This window comes from Dysidea avara, chromosome 3 (genome assembly GCF_963678975.1).
Source record: "Dysidea avara chromosome 3, odDysAvar1.4, whole genome shotgun sequence".
Taxonomy (NCBI): domain Eukaryota; kingdom Metazoa; phylum Porifera; class Demospongiae; order Dictyoceratida; family Dysideidae; genus Dysidea; species Dysidea avara.
Genome location: NC_089274.1, coordinates 4,269,499 through 4,285,021, shown reverse-complemented (window position 1 = coordinate 4,285,021; position 15,523 = coordinate 4,269,499). Strand labels below are relative to the sequence as shown.

Below are 15,523 nucleotides of genomic sequence, written 5' to 3'. Positions count from 1 at the left end.
AGCATTTTCAGTAGTTGGCAGCAAACAAAGTATGGACTTGAGCAATGACTTGGAAGATTTTTGTACACATTGAACTCTAGACAATTAAGTATTTAAGAATAAATATGCACACTTGACAAAACTCCAACCCATGTTGCCATCATTCACACATACCATTTGGTATACTTATTGCAACTGCCAAATGAATGTTATGTTGTTATGAATCAGCCTATATGTATTCACAAATCACAGTTGCAGCACAATGTATTAAATATAATGAAATATCCTACAAAGAAGCAATACAAATCAACAGTTGTCAAACTACTGATCAAACACTCCTAGTAGATCTCCATCCCTGAATAGCACATAATCCTGTGGAGAGAGGATAAAAGGTTATACTAATACTCTCCTAATAATAAACTCACTTTATCATTCAAAGACAACTTTGTCCCGCCATATTCTGGCACCAACACTTTATCACCTACACCAACACTGACTGGATCTACATTGCCTGTCTCCTACAAGAATACAAAATTAAAATTAGTCTATACAATATGGAGGTGAAAAAATCAGATTCAAAATTTATTATTATTATTATTAGTAGCAGTACTTTACAGTGACCAGCACTGAAGGTCTGACAGCAACATGTGCTGCGGCCTTTGGATTACCTAACCTAACAAGAACTGGAGACTTTAAATGATTACTTAACCTAGCTAACAATAAGGTGAAACAGAAAAGGGCCAAAGAAAGGAAAAAAATCCCTCCTACCCCAGGATTCGAACTGCAGGCCACCCAATGTCTAGTCGAGCGCCACACTCAGTCTCCTCCGGGAGGAACGGATTTTCATTTATTATCCCTAGTAACTACAAATGAAGAATGAGTAGGAGAAGCGCCTTTGCAATCAATCCAGTCACCACAGAAATTATGGATAATTGTTTACAAATGTAGGTAAGCCATCGCACTACCGCAAATCGACACCCTGGGCTGTCAGCAAAAAGACATGAGGATAAAGGTATAACTCCATGATGCATGCGGTATGCCAAAAGGCGCCTGTTGAGCTAAAGCAACATCGAACAGTGAAAAATCATGCACGTAGCCTTAGATGTTATAAAGTTACACACTTGTCCGAAGGCCATCAGGCAGAGGTGGCAGGCAGTTAGTCAGTAGAAAAATTCCATTGAATAATTTTTTTTGTAAAAAAAATTCATAACAATCTATTGGAAGCATTTAGGGTAGCACTGAAGGCACTTTTGAGCTTGGTTATATCTAACCAATACTGCCAAGATGCTAGGATGGCATTGCGAAGCTGGTTTTTGGGTGATATTTTTAACCAGAAAAACCCAAATCTCCATTATCCCTAGTACCAGGGATTTTTCTAGAAAATAAATTCAGGAGGGGTAATTCGAGCTTTTCAAAATTTGAGGGTGGGGGGCAGAACTTAAGTCACCTAAAATTTTTTTATCATAAAATTTATCATTCTTAAAATTAATTTTATCATTGAACCAGCTGAAGCATAATTCAGGGGGAGGGGAAATGCCCCCTTTGCCCCCTCTAAAAAAATCCCTGCTAATACAGTAAGATACAACAGGCAAGTAAAGCACAACTTTGCACAGAATCAAGACACACGGTAGTGTATCATGTGGCCCATGAAGTCAGTGCGTCATACCAGTGTTATTGATAGGAAGAGCGATTTTCACGCATATGTAGGTAGCTCCATGTTGCTTTTATGAAACAGGATGATTTTCTCTAACGTGAGGCAAAATTTCACGATGAACTGAATGGAAGTTGTTGCAAGGCGATAGGATCAACTACCATCGAGTTATCGACCTTTTTATAAAGGTACATAATGGGTTTGCGTGTTTCCTTGCCGAAAAGTTATTTTCATGGCTAGTTTTGGCCTCACCATTTAGTGTTAGGGTAAAACCCTAGGTACCATTTTAATCCTTGTTATATCACAAGTAGAATGACGTAAATTGCATAGCCATAGGATGGATGCTTTGAAAGTTACAGCGCTTTGTGTAAAGCATGCATATTTAAAAAGTTTAAATCCAGTATTCTGGTTTAAGGGTTAAACAGTTTTCCTAGTGGGCATGGCAAGCAATCGCTTTTTATTGTCAACACTTGATCGTGTCACTATTAGTTTTCATGCTCTATCTTCATTCCAAACCACAAAAAGTTTGAAGTTTGATGGTTAACCTATCCACTTACCGATTCTCAGCTTCTTCCAATAAGTGGTTTGTAGCTGTAACAATATATTATTGGTGTTATTTTTCATAATAATCATTAATAACTCATTGACTGTTTATTGTATTCCCAAGATTTGCCTTTGCACCCTGCTTACGTGTGCCAAGTTTCAAAGTAATTGGATAACACATTAGCATTTTATGGAATTTATTGTAAGTGTGTGAAAAGACAACAAAAAATGAAGAAATTTTGAAGGGCCATATCTCGGGAATGTCTGGAGTGATTTTGCTGGTATATGAACTACTAGAGGACATTTCCAGAGTAATTCCACAATCGAAATTAAACACGTGGCAAGAATTTAGAAACACGGAGATGCAACTCGTCGCTGTTCACCGCTTCATAACAAGTAAGCCACTGTAGTTACAGTGTTCATTTAACCTTCTCAAAGTAGCCCAGTAAACACACTTTTAATCTATGTGTATTTGTAGGCTGTAAGAGTTAAGTTACCCCACCTAGTGTCGCCATGCGTGCCCATATTGTGTAAACACGCATTTCTGAAAAGTTCTCTGCGGGTTTAAAGGTTAAAGGAATGATCCAGAAACCAGTATATAAGTGGATGAATCAACTTTTAAAAAGCCTTGCCACTGAGTTATACTGTAAAGCCCAACCACATGTGTAGCAAATATGTGATGGAGTTCTACGCTACTAGTCAGTGCAATCATCTGTACAGCGTTCATCTATACTATAAGTCACTTTGTAGAGAGTTCGGTACACCCTGTAGAAAATAGGGTACATGTTCAGATGCAAAACTTAATTTCTCATGGTATGTCTGGTGCAATTCTTTCTTTATGCGTGGGTGCACCAGATACAGTTATGTTACAAAAAAGTAAACAAACAACAAACAAGCACAAGGAAATTAAAAAACAAGGGAGGTCACCTACATCTGAAGATATACTAGTAGACATTTAATCTCTAATTCAATCATGGCTATAGACTGAAGGATAGGGACTAGTATGTATATCTGCAGGTATAGGGGAAGCAGTAAAACCTGGAATACGGATTAACGGAACAGTGAAATAACGGAATAATCGAAAATTAGATTCTAAATATTATACTATTATTTATGCTTTCTATAGTGTTTATACACTCCTCATCTTATAGGAACTCTGCCAAGAACACTATCGTAATAGCAGAACACTAGAGGAGATCCTTAGGGCATTCATTAAATAGAATGTAAACAAAACTATCCACTCTAGAACAAACTAACTAACTAAGCTAACTAATACACTTCAATACACAATCGCTACAAAACTATAAGTACTTTCTGTTATACTTGCTATGTACTAGCTGTTCACATGAGTGACTGCCCAAATTTATTAGAGGCATGCTGTACAAAGCAACGGGAGTTTAAAGTAGTGTTTGACTTTAAAATTTTATTTTAAACACATTTGGTGAACAAAGGTTAGCTAAAGTAAATTACTCCAGGGTAGATTTCTTGGGGTGTGTATCGTCACTAATAAATTTGGGCAGTTACTCATGTGCGACAGCTGGTATAGCAGAAAGGACTTTCAATTTTGTAGTGATTGTGCATTGAAGTGTATTAGAAAGTAGTTTAGCTTAGTTAGTTTGTTCCTAAAGTTGGTAGTTTTGTATGCAGTCTATTTAACGATTGCTCCGTTGTGTTACTTCTGTTATCACGATTGTGTCATCAGCAGAGTTGCTATGAAGTGAGGAGTGTAAAACGCTATAGAGAGCATAAATAAGTTAGAATCTAATTTTCAATTATTCCGTTAATCCGCTGTTCCATTATTCTGGATTTACTGCTGCCCCAGGTGTAAGCAACTTCCCTTGTTTCACTACCTTTTATGTCAAACTTTAAATTCCTCATTTTCCTTGTACTTGTATAACGCACAAGTGTGCATACACACATCAAACAAAATTACTACGTAATTTAATCTACCTTATTCTTAGCTCCTGGTCCCACTGCAACCACTACAGCTTCATTCACTTTCTGTTGTGCCTTCTCAGGGATCATAATTCCTCCCTTCGATACCTATACCACAAACAAAATTACTTCATGGGAAATGCTATAATGATAAACGGTATTATCTTACGTGTAAAGAAAGATATACGCAGGCCTAATGACGGCAAAGAAGGAATTCTCAGATGTGTAGGTTAGAGACATAGGATCTTCATGGATGTTAAAGGTCCAATGAAATTGTAAAATACATTTTGGCTATTATCAATCCTTGCTATTAGTGGGATAGGTTGGTGCATGTGATTAAGTCAGATTTTGTTTTGTTTAGCAGATATAACACATTATAGTGTATTGTGGTTAGTCAACTATGTTACGTCATAGCGCATCAGACAAAGAAGCTTTAGTACACATGAGGTGTCATTATGCTACAGAAGTGTCCATGTACAGCTAGATTCAATTTAGTTTCATGTCATATCTACCATAACAACTTGAAGCATGGTAAGAACTTGTACTGCAGCCAGTTACAGTCCTATAAAAGTGAATTTATGCTGGTCTTGTGGTGAAGAACACTTAAGAACGCCTGTTAAAGGGACTGTAAATCATCACTACAATGGTCAAAGCATGTCTAACTTTATTTCTTGGATGTTTTGAGTATTTCAAGGGTCCAATACAGCAGATGGAGGTAGAGAAAACGCAAGGAAAAACAATTGCGATGGTACCACTGGCAAAATTTGTACGAGATGTTATCCCTACCGGGTGGAGAGGCGACTAGAAAAGTGTAATATGGATACCATTTGTTTCATGGTACTGCTAATCCAGTTTCGTAAACAAACTGAACTAATCTTACTTCAGTAAAGCATAATGAAGCCAGTGAGCTTTGATAGTGCAAAGCACTAGCTACAGGCTGAGCTACAGGCAACTACAGAACAACTCCACTATTGTTTTCCAGCAGAACGTTCAAGTAACACTATGAAGTTGAAAAAGAGAGCTTGATATTGCCACCTACACAATAGACTTTCACTACCTTTCCCATTGTAAAGTGTGTATTAACAGTACTTCCGGTTCTTTGTCCTACGTCACAACATGACGTAACTAGACTTTGTGGCTTAATATCTCGGTACAACATAATTGAATTATTAAAAATGGGGCTGAAACTAATGCTAATACTTGGTGAGTACTTGTTAAGGATTTGGTACTCGAATACTCGTTAAGATCACATGACCCAGCTCACATGATGTATTGTCATCAGGAAGTGACACAATGAAGGCTGTAGAGTGTGAATGGCATAATATTTGGTCAGGGACACTATCATCAGTACTTTAATACAGTGTGTGTATCATTGTTGTAACTTGAAAAGCTTTTAAAAAGGTTGGTACAAAACACGTCAAATGGGTATGACTACAAGTAGCTAGTATTCGTGTGTACTCGATTGTTAACTCTAGAGAGTACTCGAATACTAAAAACCATCAGCCCTAATAAAAAGGTGTTTTTGTGCATTGCATGATACAAACAACCTATTTATTCAATAAAATGGCAAGTGAATTTTCCATTTCAGTGGACCTTTAAAACCAAGAAGCACAAAGATCCCAGGGTGTGGTCTCTAACCAACTGGGGCTTTTTATATGGGTATACAGGTTATGATGCTTTAACCCTTAAACCCGCAAAGAACTTTTGGAGAATGAGTGTTTACACAATATGGGCACACACAGTGACATTAGTGGGACAACTTAATTCTTATATACTAAAAACTACTCATTGATCGAAAGTCTGTTCACTTGGCTACTTGGAGAAGGTTAAATGAACACTGTAACAACAGTGGCTTACTTGTTATGAAACGATGAATAACAGCATCTCCATGTTTCAAAATTCTTGCCATCTGTTTAATTTCAATTGTGGGTTTACTCACATGAGTCATATATGGCCTGAGAGAAAATTTAATGGCAAAGCAAACGGAACTTATTGCAAGGTGATAGGAGCAACCACCATCAAGATATGGATCATTTTATAAGGTACGTAAAGGTTTTGCGTACTTCCTTACCAAAATTATCACTGCTTCGTAAAGTTATATAGATGTGGGAAAGAGTTAGAATGTTGACAAGGAAATTGAGAAGTCGTTGCCAGGCCCTATGACATCACAGCAGTGTGAAGAACAAGTGCATAAAAATAGTTTGAAGACGTGGCTTGAGTGGGTTACGATGGTGACGGGTTGTTGCAAGCTATTTTTTGTGGCACTACTGCAGCAGTATGAAGACCAAATATGTGACCGGATCTGCAAAAACAGGACATAATTGCATATTTTTCTAATTCCTGTTTATTAAATATGTATAATCTACTTAGCCAAGTGCACCCACTGGCAAAGTTTCAGCTTCATATGCCAATAACTTTAGGGAGTTACAGCCCTACAAAGTAGCAAACAACAGAAAAATCGATTTGTACAGCAACTATAGAACGGTTGTAACTTACCAACAGATTGAGGTACGGAGCTCAAATTTTCACCATCATGTTCGCCATGAATAAGGTAATCAATTGCTGGGTAAGTTTTCTTTTACTCACCCTTCCTCACTGCATACAAAGACAAAATTCGTGATGAAAAAATTGATCGCGCACGATCGCTTCGACATGACATAAACAAACGCTCATAACCCACGTATCCTTGGGTCTACTGCAACGAAACAAAGATTTTCCAACTCCTCTTGAGCAGGCGAATAAGATGAGATCCAGGGTTTTATTGTTAGTTCCTTCTTTCACTAAGAGGCGTTCAAAATATTTACGGAATTTTTTCAATAATACGCAGTATTTCACCCAATGTATTCAATGCTTTATACTGTAAATTTAGGCTTGTGTGATTATGTCCTGTTTTCGCAGATCCGGTCACATATGGTTTTGAATATGGACCATACCCACATAACATAAAATAACCATTCTACAAGGAAGCAGCTTACCCATCGGTAAAGTCCATCTATAGTTTAGTAGAGCATGGAACAAACTCTAGAAACTAGATGGACACTACATGATATTTCTGGATTTATCCGTTCATTGTACCAAACGTATTCTTTTAGGTATGCCTATGAAGTGAATGGATTGGTAAGATTTGCAATGCCTTTCTGCTAGCAGGTTTCTTAGAGGATTTCACCAATTAGCCTTTTTTGTGAGTAGCCCAAGCAATTCTGTCTTTGAGCAATTCATCCAATCAAAGCCAACACTGAAGCAGTCGAAAGAAGCACCACTGCCATTGACATCATTAACAGAACCATTTCCAAGACTCGTCTGTAACTTCTCTGCTGCAGTCGCTTGGCCCGACTACTTGCTCCAGGATATGATGGCAATCACACTGGTTTATGCAGTGAGGTACAGAAGATCTGGAATAGAGTCACCACATGGAGGAACAGAGCCCTCCAGTCTAACCACCCTTAGCATCAAATGGAGAGCAGAGTCTCTCTGGAGGACACTACTCACATACGGCAGAGAGCAATGCCAAAAGAGAGCAGAGCTCTCGCCAGGTGTCAGCACCAAGCCATAAGACAGAAAAAGCTCAAGCCACATGCCAGCTCCAGAAGAGCCCCTAGGATGGGACAGCCAGACAACGAGACCCTAGACTAAGATGAACAAATCTTCTGGGAGCCATTGGACTTTGACTCAGATAGTAATGGATCTCCCCTGCAACAGCCAGGGTTGTGCAGGAAGCTTTCTAACAAATGATACTAAACAGATGCTTATAGCATCATTAGGACAAGCCTGATCTTAAACATATACAGATGTGAGAAAAGCCAAATGCATAATGCCCACTATTACCTGTATACACAATACAGCGGTACTTACACTCTGCAGGTGCATTGAGAGGAGTATTTGGCTTGGGCCGGCGCTAATGCACTGTTAACGTGGGCCAGCGCGACTATAGTAAAAAAGGTACAGCTTACATGTGTACTGTCAGAAGTGTGATAGTGAGCCAGGTCTCCAGTACATGCATATGGGTGAGGAGGGTTTTGTCATATCAGATGCTGTGACTTCATCTTCTGCTGTCACAGTGTATGGTATGGTGGTTGGCCAAATTTTTACGGTGAAGACTAGTATTAACACTGGAGTGCCTTACTTTAATAGCTCTTTCACAGATGGAACGTATGGTTTCATTGGATTCCAAGCTTCGTGATAAATTTGAGGAAGTGCAGAAGAGTCATTCTCCCGTAGCTGTGAAGAACTGCATTGTCAAAAGAGGAAGCTGGGACTGACGAACTGGAAATTTTGTTAAACGCAAAAAGCTGTTTGGGTCGGTCTCCAAAAAAATTCAAAGTGACAGAGGATGAAGGTTTGAAATTATTACCATCTCCAGTAGTGGGAACACTTGAAGAAATAAAAGACTTGACAGAACACTAGCAAGTTACAATTGTTGGGAAGATTATGTCAACACCAAAACCAGAACAAGTTGTTGTCAAAGCCACTGGCAAAGCCACTGGGAAGCAGTTAAAGAAGCAAGAATTTGCAATTTCAGACACTACTGCAGCCGTGAGAGGAGTAGCGTAAGTGACTGATTATCGACCAGTACCTAATATCAACCAGTGCAAATCCAGCAATTGATCTTGATTATTGTCGGATGTTTGCTTTTCGCTCCCTTTTTATCAGGTGGTATTTTTTTCTAAGCAGTGTGGTCCTGGTGCTTCAGTTGGTTTAAGGTTGTTCTAGCTTGAATATTGCCATATTTTGGGTATGTTTCATTATAATATAGTGTATTTAAACATACTACATTTAAAAATCACTTCCACAGGCTATGCCATACGTGCGCATTGGGCAAAGAAAGATTCTCTCTAAACAGAAGCATTCCACATCGGCTCCTGCAATTTTAATTGGCACACCACCAGCCAAACGAGCAAAACGGAGGCAATGGACAGAGAATCAAATGGATATGGCAATTAATGCTGTGAAATCTGGAAAGAGTGGCGTCAACCGTGCTGCTAAAGACCATGGGGTTCCTCCAACTACTCTAAAGGACAGGCTAAGTGGAAGGGTTCAGAAAAACACTAACCCTGGACCAAGCAGGTATTTAAATGACAAAGAGGAAAAAGAACTCGGTACTTTTGTGAAAAATTGTGCTACTATTGGTTATGGCAAGACTAGAAAAGAAATTATGAGGATTGCTGAATCACATGCCAAGGGAAAAGGATCAGGGGCGTAGCCAGACTTTTGGTGATGCCAGGCCTAGCTGTAAGCTAGAGACCAAAAAGTTACTACCTACTGACAATATCTCCAGGAGCATAGCCAGGATTATCTTGAAGGGGTTCGGATTTCAAGTGGAATGTTTTGGGGGAGGCCTGGGTGCTTCCCCCTAGACCATGTCTGAACAAAAATGATGCATACACAAAATGTGCCCTTAGGCAGTAACATTAAAAAGTGCTGTTTGTGCATCTAGCTAGCTAAAACCTACACACTGCTGTTTATGCAGCTTATAGAAACTATAAACCTATTGTAGCTACTAACTTAATCTTCACTTCCAGACAGCCAACTTCAAATTTTCTAGCACACGGGAACCCTCTACACTCGAGTCGCTTAGTTCACAGTTGGCAATACTTCCTTCCGGGTATACACTATTCTCGGTCGGTCCTCCTGTAGATGGTCAGTAACTTTAGACTTGGTTTGTACTCCAATGTATTCGAGACATCACGTGCCCGAAACATGTAACAAATAAACAAACCATTCATTAGATAAGTATACATCAACTATTCACAGTTTGTGCTCACCTGACACATGTATAAGACTGACCACTCAAGTTTATCGCAGCTGCTGCCTTGTAATATGTCTACCGGTACCTCAACCAATCAACAGTCTTTTGCCATTTCCACCATGCATCATGTGCGTTACTGATCACGTGATGCAATAGATTTCGATGAGTTGCAATAGTTCAGCATTGATGCAATGCGACGCTCAAGAGTAGTACAGAGAGCTACACTGATTTTCTGAATACTGTGACTGCTATACTAGAGTATCTCGATCTGACTACTCTATTAGAGTATCTTGAATTATTGATGCCCGGGTTCTGGCTACGCCCCTGAAAAGGATTGCTTCGAAAAGACAAAATAAAGTAAGGATGGTGGCATAACTTTGTAGAGAGACAAGGTAACCTATCACTGCGAAAGGGTGATAACACTGCTCATGTCCGAATGAATGCAATCAATTCTGAAACTGTGAATCACTACTTCAATTTATTGGAAAGCACATTAGAAGATAATGGTTTGATACATTCTCCTTCACAAATCTACAACGTTGATGAAAGTGGAATACCATTAGATCCAAAGGCACCAAATATCATAGCTCAAACAGGTACCAAAAAGGTTCGCTACAACCAAGACTGAACGATTGTTTACTAACAGGCCAATGATCTGTACTGTATCATTTTAAGATTTAGGCTACACCCTGTTGGAATCTGTACAGACATCGAGAAGGCTTTTCTGCACATACAACTTCATGAAGATGATAGGGACTACACTAGATTCCTCTGGTTAAGTGACCCACAGGATCCAGACAGTGAGTTTGTTACTTACAGATTTAGAGTTGTCTTGTTTGGTGCTGTGTATTCCCCTTTATGCTGAATGCTGCCCTACACTGTCATCTAGCTCAATACAATTCACCAACTGCACAGAGCATGCTTGCAAACTTGTACGTAGACAATGTAGTATCTGGGTGTCCATCAGAATCTGAAGCTATCAGTTATTACAATGAGTCTCGTTCAATAATGAATGGTGCCCACTTCAACCTTAGAAGTTGGGCCCCCAATAGTTCTCAACTTATGGACCAAGCAAGCAGAGACAAGATTTCAGATACCAACAATCCAGTCAACGTTTTAGGGCTACAATGGAGCACAAAGGCAGATACATTGTCACTTACATCTAAGTCTTCCATCCCCAGTATCACCTCACTGATCACCAAGAGAGAGGTCTTGAAGGAATTATCCAAGGTATTCGACCCCCTGGGACTACTTTCCCCAGTAACTGTCAAGGCGAAGATCTTCATGCAGTCACTATGGCAACGTAACCTAGACTGGGATGAACTGTTATCTAATGAGGACCAACAACAATGGCTCAGTATAGCAGAGAACATCCAAGAGGCCAGGTGTCTACAGATTTCAAGACAGTACTTCCCTACAGTTGGTGCTTCAGAACAACCTGACACGTTACACATATTTGCTGATGCGAGTCTCACAGCTTATGGTGCCGTAGCCTTCCTTTGTAGTGGCAACAATACATCCTTTGTTAAGGCAAAGTCCAGAGTAGCACCCCTCAAATCACTGACCTTGCCGAAGCTCGAACTGATGGGTGCACTCACAGCAGCAGCAAGACTATGTGACTTCATTGTTCAAGTTCTACGTCCTCTCACTTTGCTCACTCATTTCTGGTCAGATAGCCAGATTATTCTTCATTGGATTAAGGGAGAGAAACGCACTGGCACTTTTGTCACTCATCGTGTCACCGAGATCCTCAAGACCAGATCACTGGCAATACTGTCTAACACAGGACAACCCTGCAGACCTTCTCACCAGAGGCATTACTTCTTCACAACTGAAGTCATCTACATTGTGGAAGCAGGGACCTCAATGGCTACCATCCAAGGACAGTTGGCCCACTTGGAGCTTCTCGCCTATCATTGAAATGTAGGCACTGGCTGTCACCACAACCAGTATTACCCCATCAGCTACCCAACAACCTTCAGGTACTATACACATCAACAATATTATTGACATAACTAGTTACAGCAGATTGTCCAGACTTTTGGCAGTTACTGCATATGTGTGTAGATTCAGTACCAACTGTAAGAAGCCATTGCAGGAACGGGTAACTGGACCGTTAACACCAGCAGAGCAACACCACGCTCTAATCATTTGGGTGAGGCAGTGTCAAGAAGAGATTACTCAAGAGAGATCACTAATCTTAATACGAAGTCTGCAAACAGATTACCACTTGTCCGCCAACTACGTTTGTTTTTGATGCAGATCAGCTAATACGCTGCGGCGAAAGAATACACAATGCCCCCCTAAGTGATATGGCTAAGTTTCCACTATTACTTCCACCCAAGCATTCAATGATATTGCTGATCATTCACAGTGTACACCTACGGTTGTTTCATGCTGGAACCAATGCTACTTAGACAGAGGTTTTGGATACCTACTGGTAGACAACAGATCAAATCTCAACTACGCCAATGCGTCATCTGCCGTAAACATAGTGGAAAACCGTACCAGATACCAGATCCTCCACCTCTACCACAGATTCACACTTGTGCTTCAATCCCCTTTACCATTACAGGCATTGATTTTACTGGGGCTCTCTACGTACGCAACAATCACACTGAGGAGAAAGTGTACATTTGCTTGTTCACTTGTGCCACAAGCCGTGCCATTCACCTTGAGGCCATTACTGATTTAACAGTGGACACATTCCTTCTGGCATTCAGGAGATTTGCTAGTCGTAGGTCACTCCCACAGATTGTTGTATCAGACAATGCGACTACTTATCAGGCAGCTGCAGATGAACTTCAGCGACTTTTACGATCAAAACATCTTACTGAGGCACTGGGAAGGCAAGGAGTATGGTGGCAGTTTATCCCAAAGCGCCCCCCCCCCGTATGGTGGGTGGTGGGAGCGTCTTATCGGTTTAATGAAGATGTCCTTGAAGAAGGCTCTGGGAAGATCAAGAATTAGTTTAGTTGTGTTGCAGACACTAGTAGTGGAGGTAGAGGCCATCCTCAATGACAGGCCTCTCATACATGTTTCCTCAGACCTAGAAGATGCTGAGCCACTCACACCAGCACACCTTCTACATGGTCACCGCATCACATCATTGCCCCACACAGTAGTGGATGAACAGGACTTGAATGATCCTACCTATGGTCAGAGATGGGGTAACGCGTTACGTAATATATATTACAATTTGCGAGTCGAAGTAATATAACGCGTTACTACACAAAATGCAGTAATATAACTTATGTTACTTTTGGAAACTATTAACTCGTCACTAGTAACCAACGAAGTAATAATATTATGTAACGAGCAAGGTAATTGAGTAGCGATAAGCCCGAGATGTAACAAGTAATACTATATAACAATGAGCCAGTAGTGCATTATAAATGGCTTTTATACTGCTATTTACTATCCATTAAACTACTCAGCAATCCATTACCTCAATCCATTAACCTTTCACCTATTAAAAGACACTGCCCGTCCATTAGACTGATGCGTCCATTAGACTGATGCGTACCACGTGACTACATAGACTATTGCCCACTGTCTGTGTGAAAACATGTGGTTTGCATGCATAGTGTTAATTTAATTCATAATATTAAAGTAACTTAGTCCAAATTCATAACATAGTGAAGTTACTTGCATTCAGTAACTTTAATATTTACAGCTAATACGTAATAGGTGTATCATGTACCTGAGTGATTTGCCTGATATGTACACCCAAGTTCGAGGGCCGTTAGACCCGAGAGCGTGGGTGTACATATCAGGCAAATCACGAGGGCACGTGATACAACTGATATGTACCATGTAGACTAATAGCCTACTGTGGTGGGCGACTAATCACCCAAGCCAATACGAGGCAACCCGCTGGATTTATTATATAGAGAGTCTTATAAAATTCGATTATGGGTCAGCAGCAAGTAATGTTGCAGTTACGTATGTTAACATAAACGGGAAAATCCTATGAATATCACGGAAACACTCAATTTTGCGATTTAACAAGTGTTTCAAAGTTGCTACATCGTTTAACCACTGTTTACAATGTTTTCTAAACATCCAGAGGGGTAAGCTTCGCTGTAGAGTGGTTACCTCATGATATACGAAAAGTGGGCGTGGTACGTAATCAAACACGCGGATACGCGATTGTAAATTAACCATGACACTAGTTCTCACCTTAAACTTCTGTTTGTCAACTCATAGGGTGGTAAGGGTGTCGAATCGCCTTCGTATGAGTACTGTAGAATGCAAAATCGAGTTCATGGTTTTCATCACATGAGTAATAATAAACTCCCACAATCGAATACTGCCAGGATTCTTATAAAAACAAACAACGTTACCTCATCAGATATATCAAGGCCATGGTACATTTAAATGTACCACAGCCGGCCATGGTTTACCTTAAATGTACCATGGCCAGCCAGGGTTTATAAGATATGTACCCTGGAATTTGGCTTTGAAGTTAGGTGGTTTCATGGTACATTATTAAGTTAAATTTCACAAGTAACTTAATATGTAATATTATTAAGTTACATTTTATTTTAAGTACTATGTAACTGTAATATATTTCATTGTGTAGAAAGTATTATGTAATATGTAATATATTACTTTGAAAAGGTAACTTCCCCAACTCTGCCTATGGTTGTATGACAAATGTTACCCAGAGAGCTCAACTGCAGGCCTTCCTGCTGAATCAGTTTCAAGCACGTTGGAGATTTGAATACCTAACTTCCCTTAGAGAATATCACAGAACTACTGGAAACAACAGCCAGCGAGTCAAGCCAGGAGACATTATTTTGGTGTACGATGATTGGAAGTTAGCAATTGTTGAAGAACTGATGACTAGGAAAGATGGAATAGTACGTGCAGCAAAGATCAAGGGAAGGACTAACTGCCCCATAGCCAAGCTGATTCCATTGGAGGTATCAACACCAATTGTTCCAGAAACTCATGGACCCAACAGCACTGCCCAGCAAGAGACACCAACAGAAGGGGATACAGTGGAGAGACGACCACACAGGGCAGCTGCTCAGAGAAGTAGAGAGAGGGTCAAGAATTGGATAGAGCAGCTTGGCAGGCCCCCGGAAGATGTCATGGACTGACTGTATATAGCATAACATAATGTAATATTATTAGTAAGATAAGCCTTATTTAGAATGTATGATGTAATTGTGAGCACGTGCTTACTATACAATAAGATGGAGTCGTAGTGTGTTCCTCGCGGTCCGATTGTATCCATCTGAGACGAGGCAATCCTTCCCGAGATTAACCCAGAACCTGTCTATACTATCGGGCCACCCCTCATAATAGAAGAACTGGCTTATAATGGATCTGGAGATGTGAAAGTGATGAATGGAAAAATCATAGGCATGAGTTGTAAGAGTTACGCAAGCTGCATAAATTGTGATGGAGAAGTCAATCACATTAATCAGCAACTGGGGAACATCTGTCCTCATCTTCCTCCCCATTAGCCATCGAGAATCCGTCAAAACCCAACAAAATATCTTGTAACAACCACTTATCAAGTGAGAAAGCAGTTCCCTGGATGCAGTAAAATAGTTCCCCACTAGGAGAAAGTTGCCAGCAATTCCACCAACTTTAGATCAACCCACATTCAATAAATGGTGGAGATGTGGCACTGGAGCACACCCTTGACAATCATG

The 15,523-nt window shown here is 40.1% G+C and overlaps 1 protein-coding gene across 1 annotated transcript in view; it reads right to left on the bottom strand.

Annotated features, from left to right (window-relative positions):
* Positions 1-225: 225 nt before the first annotated feature.
* LOC136248984 (10 kDa heat shock protein, mitochondrial-like) overlaps positions 226-15,523 on the bottom strand; it is a 20,867-nt gene continuing 5,569 nt past the window's right edge. The window contains exons 3-5 of the mRNA XM_066040864.1: positions 4,124-4,216; positions 405-497; positions 226-351 (exon numbers count right to left, since the gene is read on the bottom strand). Coding sequence (XP_065896936.1) covers positions 301-351; positions 405-497; positions 4,124-4,216 — 237 coding nt within the window. The 3' untranslated portion in view covers positions 226-300. The remainder of the gene's footprint in view (positions 352-404; positions 498-4,123; positions 4,217-15,523) is intronic.